This window comes from Bidens hawaiensis, unplaced genomic scaffold, assembly GCF_021521415.1.
Source record: "Bidens hawaiensis isolate Kalapana, Puna unplaced genomic scaffold, B.hawaiensis_p1.1 tig00065103_1, whole genome shotgun sequence".
Classification (NCBI taxonomy): domain Eukaryota; kingdom Viridiplantae; phylum Streptophyta; class Magnoliopsida; order Asterales; family Asteraceae; genus Bidens; species Bidens hawaiensis.
The window spans coordinates 2,618-26,519 of record NW_027501620.1 but is presented as its reverse complement, the minus strand read 5'-3'; the positions used below and the strand labels follow the sequence as shown (position 1 = coordinate 26,519).

The following is a 23,902-nucleotide window of genomic DNA, read 5'->3' as shown; positions in this document are numbered from 1 at the left end:
AAAATTATCATTTTAACTTTTATTAGGATTAGTCTTGAACTTTATGGGATCGTTCTCAAAATCCTGTTGGAAATATGGGCTGGTGTCAAAACTTCACAGGGATCGATCGGGATTTTAGCATATAATAGCACTAAAAAAATCTCAGTGCATGGCGGAGCCACATGTGCTTCACCGGGTTCGGCCAAACCTGGTCCATTTTCGGTTTCATATATAAGCTATAGGTACGATTTAACGAGCGAACCCATTTTTTCCTAGTGAGCGAACCCAACATCATTTTACAAAAGTATTTGAACCCATTGATTATGAAAAAAATTGGTTAAAAAGGTTTTTTAGTAATGAATAATATTCTATAAAATATAAAAACTTAAAAAAAACTACAAAAATTAGTAACAAACGTTATTAATCGACCAATAATAATCCACATATGTTATATAGATTATAAAAAAGCCAAAAATTATTAATAATATGGGTTTACCCGATTAACATTAAGCATAATACTAAAATAAAAATTAAATAGAAAAATAGCCAAAATAACAACTGGGCAATTTTTTTTATATCAACCAGGCCCAAACTATAACCTCTTTCACCAGTTCAAGCCGAAAACAACGATGATGTATATTTGTTATGATAGTGATATTGTGTTTTATTTATTAGGCCGAATGGCCTACCCGACCCATCCGGGCCTAGAAACTTTGACGCCGGAAAAAGATCGAGCACCTAAAAATTTCGAACCCATAAAAGAAAATTCCAGTGGCTACTAGGCGGACCCCTTACCCAAGGTTTTCCATCAAGGCTGGTATGGCTGTATCCCATACCGGTACCATTTCTTGTATGAATGTATGCTGTCGTTGCTTCTTCTTCTTCTATTGTTGTTGATACTTCGATAATATGTACATTTTCGTGTACTCGTCCCGTCCTATTCTCTTTACATGATACGGATCATGATTTAAGGCCTTAAAATCGTTAAGAAGTTCATGCTGATCCCTTACCCAAATACTCATCCCGAAGATTTGTATATTCATTGGTTCAGATTATTTTGTAATCAAACCAACCTTAAATAACCAATGGTTCTTAATCTTGCTAAAATATAAAAATAAAAATAAAAACGTTGCAAAATCAAAACCTTCCAAGGATAATATCGTAAATTCCCACGAGTTGACTTTTAAAATTACAGGTCTTGCCTTCAGTCTCTACAAATCTCCTCAGTCGTCACTCCTCCCTACACCACACACCACAAAAATGGCTTCCGATCATCAACCCGACAACCCGGCACTGGATCCGTACACGGATACCCCGAGCAACCCGGGTCACCAATTGGCTCAAATCGCAGCGGGTTGCTTCTGGGGTGTGGAGCTAGCCTTTCAGCGTCTGGAAGGTGTAGGGGTATGGTACTAAACCCGGTTTTACGACCCTAAATTTATTATGTTTGGCTTATTTTATTATATGGACTAATACAATGTTATTGGGCTGAGGGGGTTTTGTGGAGGTAACCCTAACTGGGCTAGGCCCATTAGGGTACCATGATGGTGGCCATGAGGCTCCCTATATAAGGAGGTCTCCACCTCCTTATTAGGGGTTGGTCATTCTCAATAAGAGCCACCACCATATTTTTGTGTCTGTGAACAAGCGATCCTCGAGATTTCTTAGCGGTCACCTCCACACCCCCAAAAAGTCATCGCAGATCCCAAGCAGCCGGAGAAGAAGATCAAGACGTGGTTCGTTCATCTCGAAATCCGTGGAAACATCGTCATGGATCAGGTCAGATTCATTTCGTGCTTCGACATTGGCGCCATCCGTGGGACGGCAATGAACCGCATTTCGCTTATCATCTCGGCCCTCCGATCTGTTCATCAATATCTCGGGTCTACGGTTTCTTCTTTCAGATATGTTCTATGGAAATCCAAAAATCCGTAGATCTAAAAATACTTCCAGATCTGGAAATATACAGGAAGAAATACCACCGAACTTTTGGGGAAAACCCTTAGATCTGTGTTTTTTCTAAGTGAAATATACCAAATCTAGTTATGATTTTCTCAGATCTGGGTTCGTTTGAGCAACAGTCACACTTCATATTCATAGATCTATAAATCCTATTAGATCTGTTGGTTTTACATAAAACCTACCTGATGTGGATATTCAAAATCTCTAGATCATGCGCGCCACCGCGGATCAAAATCGCTCCCTGTGGATCAACTTCGGATTCCGCATGCGCGCTCCCGGCGATCCCTCTACACCACAGCGGGTCGCATGCGCGCTCCCGGCGATCACTCTACGCCACAGCAGGTCACATGCGCGCTCCCGGCGATTACTCTACGCCACAGCGGGTCGCATGCTCGCTCCCGGCGATTACTCTACGCCACAGCGGGTCGCATGCGCGCTCCCGGCGATTACTCTACGCCACAGCGGGTCGCATGCGCGCTCCAGGCGATTACTCTACGCCACAGCGGGTCGCATGCGCGCTCCAGGCGATTACTCAACGCCACAGGGGGTCGCATGCGCGCTCCCGGCGATTACTCTACGCCACAGCGGGTCGCATGCGCGCTTCAGGCGATACTCTACGCCACAGCGGGTCGCATGCGCGCTCCCGACGATTACTCTGCGCCACAGCGGGTCGCATGCGCGCTCCCGACGATTACTCTGCGCCACAGCGGGTCGCATGCGCGCTCCCGGCGATTACTCTACGCCACAGCTCACGCATATCACATGCTCATGAAGACACAAAGCCAAAACCTATGCTCGTCACGCATATCACATGCTCACGCATACCACGTATGCTCATGCATCACATACGCATCACGCATCACGCATGCTCACGCGTATCACATATGCTCACGCATACCACATATGCTCACGCATCACGTACGCTCACGCATATCACATGCTCACACATCTCATATGCTCACGCGTCACATATGTTATTGGGCTTCACGTATGCTCATGCATATCAGATGCTCACGCATCATGCACGCTCACGCACCACATCTGCGCGTGAGAATAAAGAAGACCTTGCGCAGGCCGCGCATAAGCGACACAACAAATGAGGAACAGTCTAATCCAAATCAGGATAAGAACCATGATTGTACTCATATGGCTACGCGCCATACTTAAGGGTTGGGAATCCTCATAATATCCCATATGGCTACGCGCCATACTCAAAGGTTGGGAATCCTCATAATATCCCATATGGCTACGCGCCATACTTAAAGGTTGGGAATCCTCATAATATCCCATATGGCTACGCGCCATACTTAAAGGTTGAGAATCCTCATAATATCCCATATGGCTACGCGCCATACTTGAAGGTTGGGAATCCTCATAATATCCCAAATGGCTACGCGCCATACTTAAAGGTTGGGAATCCTCATAATATCCCATATGGCTACGCGCCATACTTAAAGGTTGGGAATCCTCATAATATCCCATATGGCTACGCGCCAAACTTAAAAGGTTGGGAATCCTCATAAACCCGTAGGCCACGCGCCAAAACTTAAAAGGTTGGGAATCCTCATAAACCCATAGGCCACGCGCCAAACTTAAAGGTTGGGAATCCTCATAAACCCATAGGCCACGCGCCAGCTTCATTATTTTTACAGCTCGTAAGTCGCCTCACGTGCGCAAGCTTTATTATTCTTACAGCTCGTAAGACGCCACGCGCGCAGGCTTCATTATTCTCATAGATCCGTAAGTCGCCTCGCGCGCAGGCTTCATTATTTTTACAGCTCGTAAGTCGCCTCACGCGCGCAAGCTTTATTATTCTTATAGCTCGTAAGGCGCCTCGCGCGCAAGCTTTTATTATTCTTATAGCTCGTAAGACGCCACGCGCGCAGGCTTCATTATTCTCATAGATCCGTAAGTCGCCTCGCGTGCAGGCTTCATTATTTTTACAGCTCGTAAGTCGCCATCGCGCGCAGGCTCTATTATTCTTATAGCTCGTAAGTCGCCTCACGCGCCAGCTTTATTATTCTCATAGCTCGTAAGTCGCCTCACGCGCCAGCTTTATTATTCTCATAGCTCGTAAGACGCCTCGCGCGCAGGCTCTATTATTCTTATAGCTCGTAAGTCGCCTCGCGCGCAGGCTCTATTATTCTTATAGCTCGTAAGTCGCCTCGCGCGCAGGCTTTATTATTCTTATAGCTCGTAAGTCGCCTCACGCGCCAGCTTTATTATTCTCATAGCTCGTAAGTCGCCTCGCGCGCAGGCTTCATTATTTTTACAGCTCGTAAGTCGCCTCACGCGCGCCAGCTCTATTATTCTTATAGCTCGTAAGTCGCCTCGCGCGCAGGCTCTATTATTCTTATAGCTCGTAAGTCGCCTCGCGCGCAGGCTTCATTATTTTTACAGCTCGTAAGTCGCCTCACGCGCGCAGGCTTTATTATTCTTATAGCTCGTAAGACGCCACGCGCACAGGCTTCATTATTCTCATAGATCCGTAAGTCGCTTCGCGCGCAGGCTTCATTATTTTTACAGCTCGTAAGTCGCCTCACGCGCGCAGGCTCTATTATTCTTATAGCTCGTAAGTCGCCTCACGCGCCAGCTTTATTATTCTCATAGCTCGTAAGTCGCCTCGCGCGCAGGCTTCATTATTTTTACAGCTCGTAAGTCGCCTCACGCGCGCAGGCTTTATTATTCTTATAGCTCGTAAGACGCCACGCGCGCAGGCTTCATTATTCTCATAGATCCGTAAGTCGCCTCGCGCGCAGGCTTTATTATGCCCATAGCTCGTAAGTCGCCTCGCGCGCAAGCTTTATTATTCTCATAGCTCGTAAGTCGCCTCGCGCGCAGGCTTTTATTATTCGGCGTGCTATATCTTATTCATGCTAGTGTACCATCATTATCATAAAAACCACAACACGTCACCATCATGAAGAAAACCTCCCAAAACTCAAAGACAATAAAGATAAGGCCGAAGAAAAGGGAAAAAACCGCCTTACGCCCTAACACACCTCATAAAGTCCAGCGCTCCACCTAAACGCTTGCGCGCCTAGGAGCACGCTGGACTTGGGGGGCTTGTAGGGGTATGGTACTAAACCCGGTTTTACGACCCTAAATTTATTATGTTTGGCTTATTTTATTATATGGACTAATACAATGTTATTGGGCTGAGGGGGTTTTGTGGAGGTAACCCTAACTGGGCTAGGCCCATTAGGGTACCACGATGGTGGCCATGAGGCTCCCTATATAAGGAGGTCTCCACCTCCTTATTAGGGGTTGGTCATTCTCAATAAGAGCCACCACCATATTTTTGTGTCTGTGAACAAGAGATCCTCGAGATTTCTTAGCGGTCACCTCCACACCCCCAAAAAGTCATTGCAGATCCCAAGCAGCCGGAGAAGAAGATCAAGACGTGGTTCGTTCATCTCGAAATCCGTGGAAACATCGTCATGGATCAGGTCAGATTCATTTCGTGCTTCGACAGAAGGCGTCGTGAAAACGGAAGTGGGCTACTCTCAAGGTCACGCCCATAACCCTAATTACAATCTGGTCTGCACCGGATCCACCAATCACGCTGAAGTCGTTCGGGTCGAGTTTGACCCGAATGTTTGTCCGTGCACCAACTTACTATCCCTCTTTTGGTCTCGTCATGATCCTACTAGCCTCAATCGTCAGGTGTGCGATTATTTGTTTTAATTGGAAGATAGCTATCGGTCCGGTTTTGACGGTTTTTAGGACAAGCCATGATCTTAATAGTTAGTAACGGTTTTTGATTATTGAAAACTGAAACCGAACTGTTGAGAAATAAAACGGAACCGCACTGGTACTAACGGTTTGGTTTTTACGGTTTGAGCTTATTAGATGAGCTTATATCTTACAGTTAGGTTCGGTTTTATACGGTTTCTAAAATTTTAAAAACGTAAACCAAACTGTTCATTACAGTTTATAACTTTTGAAACCAACCGACCGAATGTTCATAAAAAAACGGCTGGGAAACCAAACCGTTGACCGGTTTCATTATTTTAAATAGAAATGGTACTAACGGTTTAGTTTCATTGTTTGAGCTTATAAGACGAGCTTTTATCTTACAGTTTAGTCTGGTTTTATAAGGGTCTGAAAATATTGAAACCATAAACCAAACCATCCATTACAGTTTAAAGTTTTGAAACCAACCGACCAAAAAGCCAACCGAGAAGCCAAACCTATGACCAGTTTGGACGGTTTCACGGTTTTAAACCGGACAGTTAACACACCTTATTATGAATGCTTGATTAGGTTAAAAGAACACGAATCTAGTAACCGGTTTTTTGATAATGTGTTGTTTTAGGGTGGTGACGTGGGTACCCAATATCGATCGGGAATATACTATTATACCGAAGAACAAGCTCGTTTAGCGAAGGACTCATTGGATGAAAAGCAGAAAAGTTTCAAAAACAAGATTGTGACCGAAATCCTTCCAGCCAAAAGATTCTACCGAGCAGAGGAGTACCACCAGCAGTACCTAGAAAAGGGCGGGCGTGAGGGTAACAAACAGAGTGCTGCAAAGGGCTGCAACGACCCAATCAGATGCTACGGGTAACAAATCAAGCATTATTAAGATCTAAGACTAAGTTACAATAAAGACCAGACTTATGCTGTCCGTCAATCATGTTACTTTGTTGAATCTTTATTATATAAGATTATATGATCATACACTATAGAAATACTAAGCCCTGCTTGCGGTGCGCACATATGATGTATATATGTGTGAACCCTCGGGTGGGCAAAAGTGAAATTGCACTAATTTTGACGTTATTTTACTAATCTCGTGAAAATAACGTTAAAAGTGACGGACGGTTAATCAGGCATCATGTAGTGGCGTTGATAGCCGAAAGACAAGGGTACATGCACCGATCAGCCGGTGTCCCGATGATTGAGTGCTATGTGCCTTATGTCCAAGGCTTGATGCAAAACTACTATCGAGCCGGGGGTCTCACCGGAAGCAGCCTCTCTATCCTTATGGGGTAGAGGTAAGGCTGTCTACATCTTACCCTCCTAAGACCCTACCATAGCTTTGCTATTGGTGGGATATACTGAGTACGATGATGATGATGATGACACTATAGAAATACTGTGGTTACATCAAGATTATAAATTGTGTGTTTGAAATCTGAATTCGTGTTATTTAAAGTTCATCTTTGAGAGATGATGTAAGGGATGATTTGGGGTTGTCTGAAGATTTCTTGATAGGTTAAGATGCTTCCATTGCTATGCCACAAAGCCCTCTTTTATCATATATGTCTTTTTGCATCCTAATGTATCCTTTTTCGCCCCATTCGGCTCCCCATGAGTTCTTCACTATCCAGTATTTAGTTCCATCTTGAGTTGTGCCGTACCCAACGGCAGCCACCCCGTGATCCAGTTGGGTCCCACACTTTCCGGTGAAGACTCCCTGTTACATCACAGAAAAGATTACCTATACATTTGAATTCTTTGATTCAGTTACCTTTCTGTTCTTTGGTTGAATGATTGTTTGCACTATTTAAAATTTTGTTCATAAAGTATCAATTTTTACATTTGAATTCTTTAATCAAGTTATTGATTTTCAAGAATCTGTGCATAAAGTTCTTTTATTGAAGAAGTGTTCCAAGTTTCAAGATTTTGTTCATAAAGAACCAATTTTTACATTTGAACCCTTTAGTCAGATTATTGAATATCAAGAATTTATTTGATTTAAGTGTAAAAGGGGGTTCATTCAAGTTTCAAGATTTTGTTCATAAAAACCAGTTTTCTGTATATAAACTCTTTCATCAAGTTATCGATTGTCAAGTTTTAAGATTTTGTTCATAAAGAACCCATTTTTACATTAGAACTCTTTAATCAGATTATTGAAATTCAAGAATCTATCATCTATGCATATTCTTTGATGAAATGTAAAAACGGGTTCTTTCAAGTTTCAAGATGTTCATAAAAAACCAGTTTTTTGCATATATAAACTCTTTAACTAAGTTATTGATTGTCAAGAATCTGTGCATAAAGTTTTTTGATTGAAAGGTATTCTTTCAAGTTTCAAGATTTTTTTTTCATAAAGAACTCGTTTTAATTAAATTATCAAATTTCAAGGATCTGTGCATAAAGTTCTTTGATTGAATGACTTTCCTTCAAGTTCGAAATTTTGTTCATAATTACATGCAGACTCTTTAATAAAATCCTCTTCTTTCAAGTTTTAAGATTTGTTCACAAGAGCCCATTTGAAATTTGTTCTTTCAAGTATCAAAACATGTTTTATTACCTCTGAATAGAACTGGAAATCTTCACCTCCGGCATCAATGGCAACCGAAACAGGCTGGTGAGCTACTGCTTTCATTAGTGACTTCTCATTATTCTTAGGTACATCCTCATGTCCATCAATTGACACCACCAGAGCATTCTCCTGAAAAAGTCAAATCGTTAGAATTAACGGTCAACTAGATTGCAAAACCAGTTTATACTTGAAAATTTTGTACCTTTTCTGAATCACATCGCCCGTCTGCAGCCGTGTAAGGATAAACATCCTCCTTTGTTAAACCACCCTTCTTTTTAATAAAGTCAAAAGCCAAGTCCATAAGTCCTCCATTACAACCTTGGTTTTCTGAAGTGTCACAATCGATTAGTTCTTGTTCTGATAACGACACTAGTTCGTTAGTTTTAATCTGGTTTATTCCTTCCACCGCCACCACAGTGGAAAACGCCCAACAACTTCCTGTGATACAAACATGAAAAAGATTAGAACCCATAAAAGGTTGTAGTCAAATTGTCAATGCATGTTAAAAATTACCACATTGGCCTTGATCTTTCACAGGGGTGACTGCCCCTTTCTTTCTCCAATCAACCGAAGTAGGGACATTTTCGACATTTGCATACATAAACGTCTTGTTACCGATTCGGTCCCCTTTAAGCATTCTTTGATGCTTAATCTTGGAACCCGCGTACAAACTCCTAAACTCATGGTTAGTCATGTCAGCAAACTTGTTAAGCTTAAGCTTATAAGGTTTATCCATTTTGTTAGTTTCATGAACATGCAACACATTGGATTTGAACACATTGAACCGCCTTAGCTTCTCGTGGAGGTCTGCCGCCACTTTGTGGTGGCTCCTCCACCGCTCGTACATATCCCATAGCCTATCCTCGGTTTCGAGCTCCTTTTCATGGAAATCAAAGCTCCATGCAACGCCTATAGAGAAAGCTAAAGAAAGAGAGAACAAAAGAAACTTAGTGATCGCCATTTGATTGAATTCTTGGTGGATTTGTGATGGGATTTTGATAAAGATTATGAAAGTTTAGAACTTGAAGGTTGGTTTATATAGAGGAAAGAGTTATGAGTGTTGGATTGATCATGGTTACAACTTACAAGATAATCATAGTGGATGAAACGGTTCCTTATGGGCATGAACAACCGTATATATAGATACAATAATGGTGGTGTAGAGAGAGTTGTAAGTGTGTAATATTAATTCAAACTAACCATAAACTGTACCAAAAATGCAAAGTTGTAATGGTAATTGAGTGTAGGAGTTTGTTTGGAATTATTATTTAATAGATATTGTTAAGTTGTCTAAAAAATAAAAGATATGGTTAAATTAATTTTTTTTTATTTTTTCTTGTTCGGATGAGGTTTATTTGTAATTATCCTTATTGTACTTTTATATATATTTGATAAATATTTTAATAGGTTTCTAAAATAGGGATAATTACAAAAGAAAACATAGTCAAAACACATTTAAGATAATTACAAAGAGAATTTAATCTAATCATATTTGTTATAGGGTCAAGTTATTCTATAAATTAAGACAAAAATAAAAAATATAAGAAAGATTTGGAGCCACACAAAAAATACCTTAAAAAAATAAAAAAAAAATTAATAAAAAAATCATAACTTAAAATTTAATAAAACAACAAAAAAAGTAAAAACACAAAAATGATTCCACCCCCTTCCTCATTCTTATAAAAAAAACACAATGTTGAGGGAAAAAAGATCACTTTATCTTTTTGCTTATCATTATGTTTTGTGTTTATTTTCGTCATTGATTGTGTCTTTTTTCATTGATATTAATTGTGTCTTTTTTTCTTGATATTGTGTTATATTACTCAATATTGTGTTATATTTTGTTGTGTTTTTATTTATTATTATTTTTTTGAATGGGAATGACGGGGGAAACATTTTAGTTTTTTAAAGTTTTTTTATTTCTATTTATATTCTGAGTTATGATTTTTTTTTATTATTATCTTTTGAATTTTTGAACATTTTAGGTTTTTTATCACAAATTCTTCACACACTTCTTATTTTTTTTATCTCCTTGTATCTTAACTTTTCCCTTGTTAACTAAAGATAATTGATAATTGCAATATCTCTTCATACATGTCCTAAGTTGAATGGTGTGGTGGAGATTATGATCACGTATGCATGGTATACTCGTTATGAGGATGCAAATGGGGAAAGGTGACAAATGGTATTGGTTTCATTGTTGTGCACTTTTAGTTTTTCTTGTTTCACATACCATTTTTAGCCTTTTTTTTCTTTCTTGTTGCTTCATTGTTTGAATCATGTTTGTGGATACTTTTCTAGCGTAAAACAAGAAAACTATTATATTAGACATGAATCTGAGAATTTTAGAAGAACCAAAAATTGTGTCAAAAACACAAGAGTTTCCTCCGGTTGACACGAACACAGACGTTTAACCAGAATATTCAAATTCTTGAATATACAATACTAATTTTACACAATCGTAATTGTATATAAATAATTATATTAAAATTATGAAATATGAAATATGATACTTATTTCTCATTTATCTTGTTTAGATTTTACCACAAAATACAAAATCGGCTTAAATTATAGCGTAATAATATATATGTTTTTTCAAAATTCTTAGACAAATTACCTAAAGTGATCAGCAAGTAAACCTGTTTGGTTGACCAAAACACGACGTGCTTAGCTAGACGTTTTTGCAGGTTTAATATCAAATTGACTTGAACTCATTCTAACTAAACTCTAACCCACCATGTTCGATATAAGTTCACGACATTTAAGTTTGTGTCGTGTTAAAATTACACACTGTTAGACACTCTACTCATGATAGGGTATCTAGTTTCGGATGGGGCCATCCCTTGTTCTTTTTTTGTATACCTGTTTTATGAAGTGAATGTATATATATTTTGAGTTAAATGTCATTTTAGTATCTGTGGTTTGTCCAATTATGCAGCTTTAGTACCGTCTTTGAATTTATTGCAAATGGATACCTCATTTTTCTAAAACTTGCAATTTTAGTATTTTTTTCTAACCCCGTCTATTTTGTTCGTTAAGTCAGGGGCAAATTAGTAATTTTGATTATTTTATTTATTTCCTCTTTTTGCTAAGTGTCATTATCATACCTATGGTTTGTTCAATGACGCAACTTTAGTACATTTTTTTTTAATTTATGGCAACTAGATACTTTGATTAGACAGACAAACCAAGAGAGGATTACATATTACAATTAAAAGATCATCTCTAACCATAAATAAACAGATCAACACCCATCCGCGCACTCATTGATCATTCAAACCCTAACCATTGTTCGTCTTCAGGTTCAATGAATTACGATATATTGTTTTGTCCATGTGATTCGCCAACTGTCATTCATCTGCAAGTTCTATCGATGTTATACTAAGAGGTGCGAAGTTGTGTGATTGTTATTTGGCTTGATCCTTCGATGTGTTAAAGAGCTACTATTATCATACCCGAACATTTGAAAAAATAAAAATCAATGCACATAAAGAAAATGTAAGAAAAATGGCTAAGATGAACTCGGAACTTGAGCTAATAGAAGTAAATTTACAATCAAGAACATGCTAAAAAATGTGTTATACATTTCATGGTTGTTTTTCATCTTCTATCATGTATTTAGTTATCTTTTAATTGTAATATGTAATGCCTCTTTTGGTTTGTCTATCTATCCAAAACTAATCAAAGTATCAAGTTGCAATAAATTCAAAAAGATGTGCTAAAGTTGCATAATTAAACAAACCACATGTATGAAAATGACACTTAGCTCAAAAGAGAAAATAAATAAAGTAATCAAAATTACTAATTTACTCTTGACTTAACGGAAAAAATAGACGGGGTTAGAAAAAAAGTACTAAAATTGCAAGTTTTAGAAAAGTGAGGTAGTCATTTGCAATAAATTCAAAGACGGTACTAAAGTTGCGTAACTGGACAAACCATAGGTCGTACTAAAATGACAATTAACTCTATTTTTTTTCTTTCAAACACTTAAAACGGCTAATTGTGTTGGAAACCAAAAGGCATTTTTCATCCGAACACCCCTAAATGAGGTCTACAAAAGCGAGACGAAGACCGCATTTAAACCGAGGGAAATGGCTTCATAATCAACCGATTAGTCGATAAGAAAATGAAAATAAATTTGGAGGATGTGATGTCAATAAGTAAATAGTTTCATAATAAAAATTAAATACCCTAACGTTGGAAGCCTCGAGTGATAGTGATTTAGATCTGATTGAGACCATGTGTAGTCATAACACCCCCTTGAGGGGCGTTTTGCAGCACGTGTCGGGCACTTAAAAGACTAAAAAATCTCACAAATTTGATTACATTCATGATTCTCATCAACATTCCAATTAAAACTAGAGAAACATTTTGAACCTGAATTAATAAACAAACACACACACACACAAATTAAACCCCACCACCTTTCCTCTACACTTTCTGTGATTTTACAAACTTTTTATTACTAACTTTGAATTCTGTCAATACAATCAACACTCATACGGGGCCAATCGGTTCTGACATCAGTACTACTTCGCGGTTTTTCAATATATTCCACGCTCCTTCGAGACCGCTCCATATGCTCATACGGTATTCTCGGCTTTCCAACTTTCTCATCATTGATTTCAAACTTCAAAGAAAAGGGTTCAAGCTCACTGATGAAATCCAAACTCTCTTTTCTGTTTGTGCTTTTTCTTGGTGCTTCGTAACAGTCGGTACTCTTTCTCCTACTGGAATGGTGGTTCGGGTTGCGGGTGGTGGTTGACTGGTCAACTCTTGAACTGTTCCTCCGTGGTTTTTCAATGGCGGATATGAACTTTTTGAGGTGTTTGATGTATTCTGGAAACAGCTCTAAGTTACAGTGTTTTCCGCCTTGGATCCACAACGGTTCATATTTCTCTTGGCACAATTCCCAAAGTTGTTTCCCGTGTGAACAATCGACCACCTCATCAGAAGTTCCCTGCATGTATTTGGCATGATGATGGTCAAAGGTCAAACCAAGAATCAGCAAGAGTGAAAACGGGTCATCATCAGAGCTGGCAATTTCTGACACGACCCGTTAACACGATACGAACTTAAGCTAGTTTGGGTTTAAGTAAACAGGTCATAAACGGGTCGACAAGTTTATGACACGATTAAAATCGTGTCTATACAGGTTCAACCTGCCGAGCCCGTTTATCTTGTTATTAATGTTAAACAAGTCAGGTCGGGTCGTGTAGTGTCATTCGTGTTACTGAAGGGATTATATTTAATCAAGTTAAGTGCGTTGTGTCGTGTAACCCGTTTATTAAACATGCTTGTGTTTGTGATTAAGTGACACGTAAAACGGCTCGTGTTCTTGTTTGGCACCCGTTTTAATCGTGTCGTGTTATGATACGATTAAAATCGTGTCTAAACGGATTCAAACCTATCTTATTATTCGTTAATCGTGTTAAACGGATGGAGTCATGTTATCTTGTGTGATTCTTGTTACTGAGCTGGATATATTTAATTGAGTTAAACGAATCATGCCATGTAACCCATTAATCAAACATGTTTGTGTTCGTATTTAAGTAAACGACATGTAATATTAAAGGACTAAACACAATTTGCCAACCCTAGACTCTCATCTAATAAACAATTGCTTTACCTACTGAATCATGGTGCTAAGAAACAAAATGACTAATCCTAAACAACCTTTGACTTTCTGGTCAATCTTGGACTTATTTGACCTACTATGCTGATTTTGACATCTTGACAACCCCCTTTACCTATCTTTATGGCAACATCTAAACTATTGGTGATTATAATAAGTTAAGAAAAATAATGCTTACATGGATGACAAGAACAGGACATTTCACTAATTGAATTTTATCGATGTTCTGCACAATACAATCAGGAATCATGAGTTCAAAATTTAAAAAAATTAAAATATAAATAAATCCATCAGAAAAATGAAATTGACTCATACCTTATAAATGTCAAACCAATATGTGTGCTTAACAGGGTACATGACTCTGAGGCCCGATAATATAGGACTATGCAAAACAACAGCTCTTAATCGAGGTGAACGAGCAGCAAGATAGACAGTGGGCCCACTCCCAACAGACTGACCATAGAGGATGATATCTTCTTGCTTTGTGTTGTAAGTCTCTTCTAGACACTTATATGCGGCTTCAATATCTGCATACGTGTTGTGCTCACTTGGCTGCACAAGAAACCAATTTTAGAGTCGTCTTTTATACAAATTTAAAAAACATACAGAAGTTTAATCGTTTTGCACCTTTCCAGAAGAACGTCCGTATCCAGAGTAATCATACCTGCAAAACAGCACAGCAATCAAGCTTTTGAATATACAATAAGGTGAGCAATAACCAAACCGTCAAACGAAACCAGACCAAAAACTGACGAAACCGAACCGAAAACCAAACTATCAAAAAACCGGTTATCGTTCTTTTTGTACCCTTGGTTAACCAATCCGAACCTTTCATATATTTCTAGCTTTTATACCTCCATTTCATGTATTTCATGTTTTATGCGTCTATTTCATGTATTTCACTTCATGTAGTCATACCTCCATTTCATGCATTTATACATCCATCTCATGTATTTCTAAGCAAATACTTTAGCCCAAGTTTGGTTTTGGTCATTAACTGAAATTAACCAAACAGAAAACCGACAAACTGACCAAATAAACCGAACCAATTAACTGAAAACCAATTAATAAATAAAATAGATTAACCAATGACTTCGGCTTCGCTTTTGGTTGAGACTTATAACCGAACCAAACCATGCACATCCCATTCACAAAACCATAAGTAAGCATTATTACTCCATAAACCTTTGATAAAATATTAATTTCCCATGATGAGATAAAAACATTATGCAGAGGCAGTGATTTGAGCTAAAAAAAATCCAAGATTTTACCAACACCTTCTTAAAACTATTATTGTTATTTATTATTAATTTTCTTTTAATATGAGAATTTGAAAGCATATTCTAAGATATTTTGTGGGAATTAATTTGACCATATTTAGAAACATTAATGTTATAACTCCTGGATTAATTCCAATAAAAATAAAAATCAAACCTTTTATGCAAGAAGAATTAAGCCCCAAATCAACAATATAACCAGTAATAAAATTAGGGCACGAATGAATATTAATAATAATAATAATACTAACCCCATGAGATTAACTTTGAGATGAATACTCAAATCAATAAACAACTCATACATCTGACCAATATCCGCAGCATTCCCATGCGAATACAGCACCGTCCGAGTAGCCATCGGATACCTTACGTACACCGCCACGATCTTATTCCCACGGCGAGTCGGAATCTTCAATACGTCGACGTTCTCCCGGTGCGGAAACTTGTCCAGCAGCAACAACCCACTTGGTTTCTCGGTTACCACCTTGTAATACGGTGGATTTGGTGGGAAAAATGCCAGCTTGGCCGCCATTGATGACGTCACACCTCCCATATTGTTGTTATTATTGTTCACTCTCTCTTAATTGAACTGGGTTTGTGATGAATTGAAGTTTTATTGAAGGAATTGATTGGAGGAGATGATCGGAGTGAAGTGGTGGTTGCCAGAGAAGTGACGACGGGGATGATATGTTATTAATATTAATATAAGTATTGAATATTGATTAATTAATATTCGTTTCTTTTGAACTTGGTTTGGTTGTGAGGCAGTGAGCTGTGAATTGCGATGCTTGGAATCCTCAAGTGTTAATAAAACAATTAAACAGGGGAGTCATTGAAAACTAAAATAACTATTTTCGTGTAAATTATCCAGTCACCAATTATTTATGTTTTTTTTCTATAAATGGAATTTAATATGTTTATTTATTTATTTTTGAAACGACAAGTTTCTTATATTTAGGCTGCTGCATCTTCAAATTTAGAGAGTCGCGTTGCCCTACTCTGACCAAACGATACTGTCTTAACCGGACGCACACTGGATTCAGAATTTTGGCTTGGGTGTTCCCTCGGGATACAATAACGCTAGCGGCCACTTGGCAGTCGTTGTGCCGTCACAAAAGCAAAATTCTTAACACATTGGGACGAAAACCCTGGTGAACTCGGGATTCGAACTGACAACCTCTCAAGACCTAGCTCAAACCCTTCGATCAAAATTCATCAAAAGTGATACAAATAGGAATTGAACTTGGGTCTTCACCCACTAGAGAATCTTTGATGGATTTGGGTGGATATTTTTAAACTAAACTAAATTGTTAAATATAATTTAAAATTTAATTATTATTGTGAAATATAGTATAAAACTTTTCATGTTAAATATCATTTTATGTTATCATAGTTTATTACAGTCTGTAGTATACAATAGTTGAAAATTATTTATTGTTACATGAATAATGGATACAATGGTTACATGTTTAGAAAGGGTTTTTAAAACGGACGTTTTAACAGATAAACTATCTTTGTCTTTTGGAATGGAGAAAATATTTGTTCTTATAAATACCCTCGACTAATAACTTGTAAAAGGTGAGATTTTATTGTCTTACCTTTTTTGGTTTATTGTGAAGATATACTTTAGGTATATGATAATGAGAATAGGAAAAAATAATTAATAATTGGTTAAGTGATAAAATTACAATAATGAAAGATATTTAATGAAAATAATGAAAGATATTTAATTAGGTTAAAGTGATAAGTATACAAAATCTAATCATACACCCACTTGTTGTCTTGGTGTAAACGTATCTTGGTTTATTTTTGATGTTTATGGCATAAATTATAATTTATAGGCATAGAAGTAGATGTATGTGTGAAAAGATAATGATAAAAAATAGTTATTTTAACAATGTTTTTTTCCATTGTAACCGGATATATCAATGGTCCAGCTTGTTTGCTTTGTGCCATAAAGGATTGAATTATTCGGTTTAATCAATTGGTCATACTAGGTTTATAGAAAAACTTATTTAATTTAAGTGTTTGGAACATTAGTATTTAAACTTGTTTTTTTTCTTCATGGTTTTTTTAAGAGCATTTTTTATTTTTGTCATCCATAGCATTTAATCATGCAACATTTAGAAAGACAAATCTTATTTAACACTTTCGATGTTATTTGAGCAAAGGCCCTTTGGTTTATTTTTACATAGTTTTATTTTTTTGTATTTTTATGATTATTAAATTTATTATGATAAAATACGTTGTTCACTTGTTTAAACCATTCTGACGAGTAAAGCTCTCGATTTGAATCATTATCAAACGCTTCCGGATTTTTTAAATATTGTTCATGCTTTTATAATTTCGTATTCTACCGAGAGATCCATTAAAGATAAGAAATTGTTGAAGAAACATCTTTCTTTTCTCAAACGATAAAAAATAAATCACAACTTTTAAGTTACAAGCATACATACTATGTTTTCTATTTGTTTCTTTTAACATATTTTTAAATATGCTTATCACCATTGGTCTGCTAAATTCATGATAGTAAAGCTCTTCTTTTCAAAGGCATGATCCACCAAGTATATATAAAAATAATTTCAAAATCTCTATTTATTCAAAATCTTCTGATAACACGATCACGCAAAAACTGGAAGACTTAGTTTGAAATTGACGCCAAAAATCTGAGCTCTCGTGGGCCTGCTTACTTCAATGTTTTGGGATATGATCCAAAGTTTTTCTTTTCTTTTTTTTTTTAACCAACTTATTACATATTAACACATAAAAAGTAACAGCACAATAATCGTTTATCGTACGATACATATTGGAATTACGCTCGAAGCATATACAACTTACGTGTAAGGTTAAAATCGAATTACGATCAAAAGTCATTTCAATTTTTACCAACCAATATATTATAAGGATCCATAACGTAACGTTGGTGGGTTGTTTTGTTTTTTGTTTAAACGGCGTAACGCTGTAATGTGTTGGTGGTGTTGGTGATTATAAAATAAATAAAGAAAGGAGTTAATGTGGTTTAAGGAAAGAATTAATAAAGGATATCGAGGGAAAGTGACAAGGGGCATTTGCCATGGTTGGTGTGTGTGGGGTTTTTGGGGCGGAGGGAAAGGTGGATGGCAAAAACAGGAGCCACGTGAACACTTCATTCTCATAATAATTTAAATTTAATCTTTCAATACCAAATTTATGTTCTTTTCTTTCTTCTTAAGCGTACAAACATAAAACAGCCTAGGTATTCTGTACGAAGTGATCAATGGTAAAATGTTAACGTCAGTTGGTCTAGCCTAGTCATATATAGCTTTTAAGCGCCTCCAGGCTATCTCCAGTTTCAGGGAAAACCTACCTACGCGAAAGCCCATTGGTGGTAAAACCCATAACGCCCTCAGGATCGAGCTGCATATCACAAAAATCTCAGTCTTCCTTCATTGAGCTACCCATGCCCCTCCAAAGTGTTGGCTTTTAAAATATACAGATTAAACCTTAGTCTCGATTGAGAAATCCAAGCTTCCTACCACTTTACCACATTAAAAAGGACAAATATATGTTCTTTTCAAATGGTCGAGGGTCATGGCAGGTACGACTCCTATTCTCTTGCAATATAGGTAAGGTTTGCTTTTATATCATATTTCTCAAACCCTACCAATAAAGTATTGTTATGAGTTAGATTTTACCGGATATTTTTGTTTTGTTTGTTCGGTTAAATTTTGCGATTAGAATTTGTTGAAGGTTAGGAACTTTTTAACAATACGGTCTTTTATAGTAAATAAAATATTTTTTAGACAAAATGGCAAAAGACGTCCTTTACGTTTGATCTGATGTTCATTAGACGTCCTTTAATGAAAGAAATAGCAAAAGGCATACATCATGTTTCAAATTCCTTTATCATACATTAAGTACACGATTTCCTGCACCACCGTATGTGTTAATCAATTAGATTTAGTTCACATTATGTTGATCTTAAACCTAATATTTTGGATCTAAAGATGTCAAATTAGGTCAATTTTGAATTTAATGTAAATAGAGGATTCATAGTGTTAAATGGATGAAGTCTGGTCCAAAATTGGGCAAGGAAATCAATCTACATCATGTAGAAATCATCAACTGATCCTTACATCAACTTCAATTTATGAACGTAACATGAATTGAAAGTAACAGAGTGTTCAAATGTACATGTGTATTTTGTCCTGAGTATATAAAGCTTTGTTCTGAGTGTTTAAATTTTATTCTGAGTGTTTAAAATATTTGTTCTGAGTGTCTGAGTTAGTTGTTCAAAACGTTTAAAGCGTGTTCGTGTTGTTCAAAAATTTTTTTTTAGTGTTATAGATTTTGTTCTAAATATTTAAAGTGTGTTCGTGTAAGGATGAGCATTTTGTCCTAGATACCTGTACTTGTACCCATACCGTACCCGTACATGTACCCTTATCCGTACCGATTTAGCCTATTGGTGCGGGTATAAGTACTCGTTTTTGTCGAATTTCGGTACAGGTACAATCGGGTACATGTACGGGTACGTTTGGTATTTTGTACCTGTTTGGAATATGTAGGGGTTTAATCAGGGTTATTCATGTTTAGAGTATGTTTGGGATTGAGTTTGAAAAATGCTTATTGGCTTATTGGTGTTTTCAAAAGGCCAATAAATTAAAATATGTTTGGAAATCACAAAAAACTTTCTTATTTTAGATTTTTGAAAGGGTTGAAAAGCATTTTTCCAAAATTCCCAAATCCTGGTTTTTCAAAATGGCTTTTTGAAAAAGTCGATAAGCCAATAAGCATTTTTCAAACTCAATCCCAAACATGCCCTTAATATATAAAATAAATTCTCCAACCATGTTATTATTTAACAAGTACCAAACGCTTCTTCAATATTAAATAATATAACATCCAAGACTCGAACAAACAAGCAAATCACTTAAAGTTGACGACCGGATTATGGTTCTTCAATATATCTTATCATTAAATTGGCGACCAATTTGGTACTTGCACTAATTTGGTACCCGTCACGTACCTATACGAGTACCGATACCTAGACTAATTCAGGTTATTTGTTACTCATATTGCTATCGATTTCAAGATCGTCGAAATTTGGGAATAAAAAAGTAAGTGGTACAAAAACGGGTATCGTACCAAAATACTCGTACTGTTACACATACCATACCGAAAATTTTGGTACAGGTATTGGTACATGCTTTTATTGATTTTCGGTACGAGTACAATCGGGTACGGGTACGGGTACTGTACTAAGCTCATCCCTATGTTCATGTTGGTCAAAAATTGTTCTAAGTGTCTTAGATTGTTGTTTTGAACGTTTAAAGTGTGTTCGTATTGGTAAAAAAAAATTGTTCTAAGTTTCTTATATTTTGTTCTGAATGTTTAAAGTGCGTTCATTTTGATCAAAATTTTGTTTTGAGTGTCATAGATTTTTGTTCTGAACGTTTAAAGTGTATAATTCATTTTTATCATAAATTTTGTTCTGAGTCTTAGATTTTGGTTCTAAACATGTTAAAGTGTGTAATTCGTTTTGTTTGAAATTTGTTCTGAGCGTCTTAGATTTTTGTCTGAGCCTTTAAATGTACAGATTAATACTCAACTGAGTGTCTTAGATTTTTGTCCGAGTGTTTTTCACACTCTGTTTTTCAAAACATGCACATTCTGAACCCTAATGAGATTACCGCCCATCTCTAATCAAATTCTAAACCCTAATCAGAGCTCAACTGAGTATTATTATGCAATTTTATAATCGATTTATAATTCTACAGCTTTTGACACATCAATTCGATTGATTGAATCATCATATCTTTGTTGTCAATTTGAATATTTTTGATGTTCAACGATGTTCATTTTTTTATTATGGTTTTAACTTTTGAGATTTTGTAGTCTAAGCTCTGATTAGGGTTCATAAATTGGATGGATAGAATGCGAAGTGCAGAAATTGGATTAGAATCGATTTGTAATTGATGAATTTGATCACGAAATTAGTTTTTGGTTATTTTCGAAATTGTCACTGTGTGTTTTGTAATCTAACGCTTTTGAAGGTCGCGTAAGTAATTAGTAGGCCATTATTGTGCAATAACCCACCCTTATAATCTATATTTAATGCTTAACCGTTAAAACCATGAATCAAGCTTTTATTTAAAACAAGTTCAATAGAGGAAAATTAATAAAATTAATAATCATTGTTTAATGGTGGGTCCAGATACTTAGGTCTTAAACATAGCATAATCTAACTGATCATCTAATCTAATGGTTATATGGAGATATTATGCACAAGTCAGTCGTGCGCATGAGACAAAAGTTCATTTAATTCTCTCATCTCTAGACATGCAATGTTAGATTTTGAAATTAATGTGAAAAGCCTAATATTAATAGATTGAAACATGTGTTATGTAATCCCTAGGTATGTGATGGTTTGACGCCTTATATTAAGACACTAAATTCTCATCTAATGTAGCGTAAGGTTAGGTTAAAGTTTAACTTCTTGATGGTTCTTTTCAATATTGCACATGTGTCAAAGGAAAAGAGACATGCATACGAGTATGAAGTTTTTCATAATTATATAATATATTGTTTCCCCTAAACAAAACTTTCTTTTTGAGTGATCATGACCGTATAAAGTCCTCAACTTTCAATCTTGACTGTAGAAAAAAAGCTTTTAGAAGGGGGGGAGGTTTCACTGTCTCTCCTCCTCACCAGCGGTTTTCCACTGCACCGATATTCCCTCATTCTCCAACTCCTTCCTGTAATATAATAAATAAATCTCACTTATCCAACCCACCCTTTTGTTTTCCAATCAAAAATCTGACTCGAATATTCTAATTCAAACGCGATTTGCATCCGGTAATCAGCCGATCACTACCGTCAGTTGATTTTGCAGCGTACCAGACGAGTAACGACGTTCTGACCAAAGAGAACGAACACATTCGTGGATGGCCTTCTCGAACTCACTGGTATTATTTAATTACGTTTATTTATTGTTTGATCAATAGTCCTGATATTTTTTAAAAAAATTAGTGATAAAAGAGTTACGCATTGATCCTGTTGTGCTGCCAGAAGTTATTCATATTAATGGTAAATTGGGCATTTTCATCAGCTTTTCTACTACACATGAATATGATTATTCATTTCTTTCGAATATCACATCCGAACATTCCCCAACAGTTCAGATGTATCTTTATTTGCTTTGGGGGTGGCTTGGTATGCTTCAAGTGGGAATAATCATCTACCAACTTTGAAGAATTTGCTAACACTACTAAGTAATAATGATTTCTTTTATATATGTTGTTGCAGGAATTTAGTTTCAGCCCTTTAAGCTTCATCCACAACAAACAACCGTTTGATGAAATGCTTGAACCGGAACTTACTTCAACGAATCTATGGTATTGTCATGACCCTGTTTCAAAGCTGCAAAATTTCAACTAAGAAAACATGTATGACTGATTTTTATTTTGTAATTGATTTTAGGCATTAGAGATGTTTTGAAGTTTACTCTCACTTTCCCTATCATATGGTAAATCATTTATGCCCATCAAGGATATAACTATTTATTCAATTTCTGACATTCATGATTCACATATGTTTTTATTTCAGCTTATCACTAGCAATTGTTTGATTATTAGTGCATTTAACATATATATGAATACTAATTTGTACTTCATATACTGTATGAAAAGAAAACCTACCCAACACTTGATTTATCAACAAAGGTACCACTGAAACAATTTATTTGAGACTAAATTTGTTGATTAGTCGTTTATTTATTTTTTTGCTTCTCTTTTTTATTTCATTTTAATTTATATCATGTTAATTTGATAACGAAAGTACCACTGGAAAAAAGAAAACACTACTTCATGTTAGAATGATATTCGAAAAAGTCACCTTGAGCCTCCAAAATGGTTGTCAGCCCCGCTTGCCTCCTTGGAGAAGGTATATCAAGGACAGATGTGGCGCCTTGTGCTTCTATCTTGGCAACTGGTGGAATGGCTGAAATCCATCAAGGCACACTTAGTGGTAACAGAACGGTAACAGGTAAATTTTTGTTTCACTAACAGGTAAAAGAAAGCTTTTTGTTATTGTGTCATATTTAACCCAGTCGCGGTAAATTTTTACTTCAACGGGTTAAAAGGAAAAAAAAGCCTTTTTTGTCGGTCACATTTAACCTGGTAACAGGTCAACTTTTTATTTCATTAACGGGCAAGAAAAAAGTTTTATTTACAGGTCAAATTTAACCCAGTTATGGGTCAAAATTTTGTTTCATTAACGGTTAAAAAAATGTTTTATTGGTGGGTCACATTTATCCTGGTAACAATACCATCTATGGCCAAACTTAAACAAGAAGCATACATGTTTGCATTAGAACTTTTCTGAACAATTCCTTCATGTTATTAATTCTTTATTGTGGCACCTATTGCTAAATTGCTAACTCTAAATTGAATACTTGATATACGTAAAGCATCGTAGAAAACTGATACGCGTTAGGAGTGAGCATATGTGCACTGAAACTCCTACAGATTGGTGGTGTTGGTTGTGGTGGCGATGAAGTTGTGCAAGTGGCAAAAGTGGCGGTGTTACCGGCGGGTAACGACGGGGCAATTGCTGGAGCTAGTGGTGGCGCTGGCTATGATGGGGGCAGAGGTAGGTGATGCTCGCACTATTATTGGCAGTGATGGGTATGTGATGGCTACATTCGATGGTGTGGGTGGTGTTGGTCCAATTGGACTCGGCTTAAGTTGGAAAGTTTTATGTAAGTGATCCGTCTTAACCCATATGCGATCTTTT

General features: G+C 36.6%; 3 protein-coding genes across 3 annotated transcripts; 1 reads left to right on the top strand and 2 right to left on the bottom strand.

The window, feature by feature from the left end:
- The first annotated feature begins 1,162 nt into the window (after window positions 1–1,162).
- LOC143604429 (peptide methionine sulfoxide reductase-like) lies at window positions 1,163–6,610 on the top strand. Its single transcript, XM_077080909.1, has 3 exons — window positions 1,163–1,375; window positions 5,420–5,607; window positions 6,260–6,610. The coding sequence occupies exons 1-3, from the start codon at window positions 1,240–1,242 to the stop codon at window positions 6,509–6,511; spliced, it is 576 nt and encodes a 191-aa protein (XP_076937024.1). The 5' UTR covers window positions 1,163–1,239; the 3' UTR covers window positions 6,512–6,610.
- Window positions 6,611–7,049: 439 nt separating this feature from the next.
- On the bottom strand, window positions 7,050–9,185 carry LOC143604428 (vignain-like). Its single transcript, XM_077080908.1, has 4 exons — window positions 8,729–9,185; window positions 8,418–8,653; window positions 8,204–8,344; window positions 7,050–7,363 (listed from the first exon to the last, which is right to left on the bottom strand). The coding sequence occupies exons 1-4, from the start codon at window positions 9,174–9,176 to the stop codon at window positions 7,163–7,165; spliced, it is 1,026 nt and encodes a 341-aa protein (XP_076937023.1). The 5' UTR covers window positions 9,177–9,185; the 3' UTR covers window positions 7,050–7,162.
- A 3,477-nt stretch (window positions 9,186–12,662) lies between these two features.
- Window positions 12,663–15,907, bottom strand: LOC143604427 (uncharacterized). Its single transcript, XM_077080907.1, has 5 exons — window positions 15,379–15,907; window positions 14,478–14,514; window positions 14,166–14,402; window positions 14,029–14,076; window positions 12,663–13,175 (listed from the first exon to the last, which is right to left on the bottom strand). Exons 1-5 carry the CDS (start codon window positions 15,678–15,680, stop codon window positions 12,681–12,683), a joined length of 1,119 nt encoding a protein of 372 aa, XP_076937022.1. The 5' UTR covers window positions 15,681–15,907; the 3' UTR covers window positions 12,663–12,680.
- Between the last annotated feature and the right edge of the window lie 7,995 nt (window positions 15,908–23,902).

Coding starts and splice junctions, on each gene's coding strand:
- LOC143604429 (XM_077080909.1), top strand. CDS start 1,240: ATGGCTTCCGATCATCAACCCGACAACCCGGCACTGGATCCGTACACG. Junction 1,376..5,419: donor AGCCTTTCAGCGTCTGGAAG/GTGTAGGGGTAT, acceptor CTTCGACAGAAG/GCGTCGTGAAAACGGAAGTG. Junction 5,608..6,259: donor CTACTAGCCTCAATCGTCAG/GTGTGCGATTAT, acceptor GTGTTGTTTTAG/GGTGGTGACGTGGGTACCCA.
- LOC143604428 (XM_077080908.1), bottom strand. CDS start 9,176: ATGGCGATCACTAAGTTTCTTTTGTTCTCTCTTTCTTTAGCTTTCTCT. Junction 8,654..8,728: donor GAAAGATCAAGGCCAATGTG/GTAATTTTTAAC, acceptor TTTGTATCACAG/GAAGTTGTTGGGCGTTTTCC. Junction 8,345..8,417: donor GGCGATGTGATTCAGAAAAG/GTACAAAATTTT, acceptor TGACTTTTTCAG/GAGAATGCTCTGGTGGTGTC.
- LOC143604427 (XM_077080907.1), bottom strand. CDS start 15,680: ATGGGAGGTGTGACGTCATCAATGGCGGCCAAGCTGGCATTTTTCCCA. Junction 14,515..15,378: donor CTCAAAGTTAATCTCATGGG/GTTAGTATTATT, acceptor GCTGTTTTGCAG/GTATGATTACTCTGGATACG. Junction 13,176..14,028: donor GTCCTGTTCTTGTCATCCAT/GTAAGCATTATT, acceptor AAATACATGCAG/GGAACTTCTGATGAGGTGGT.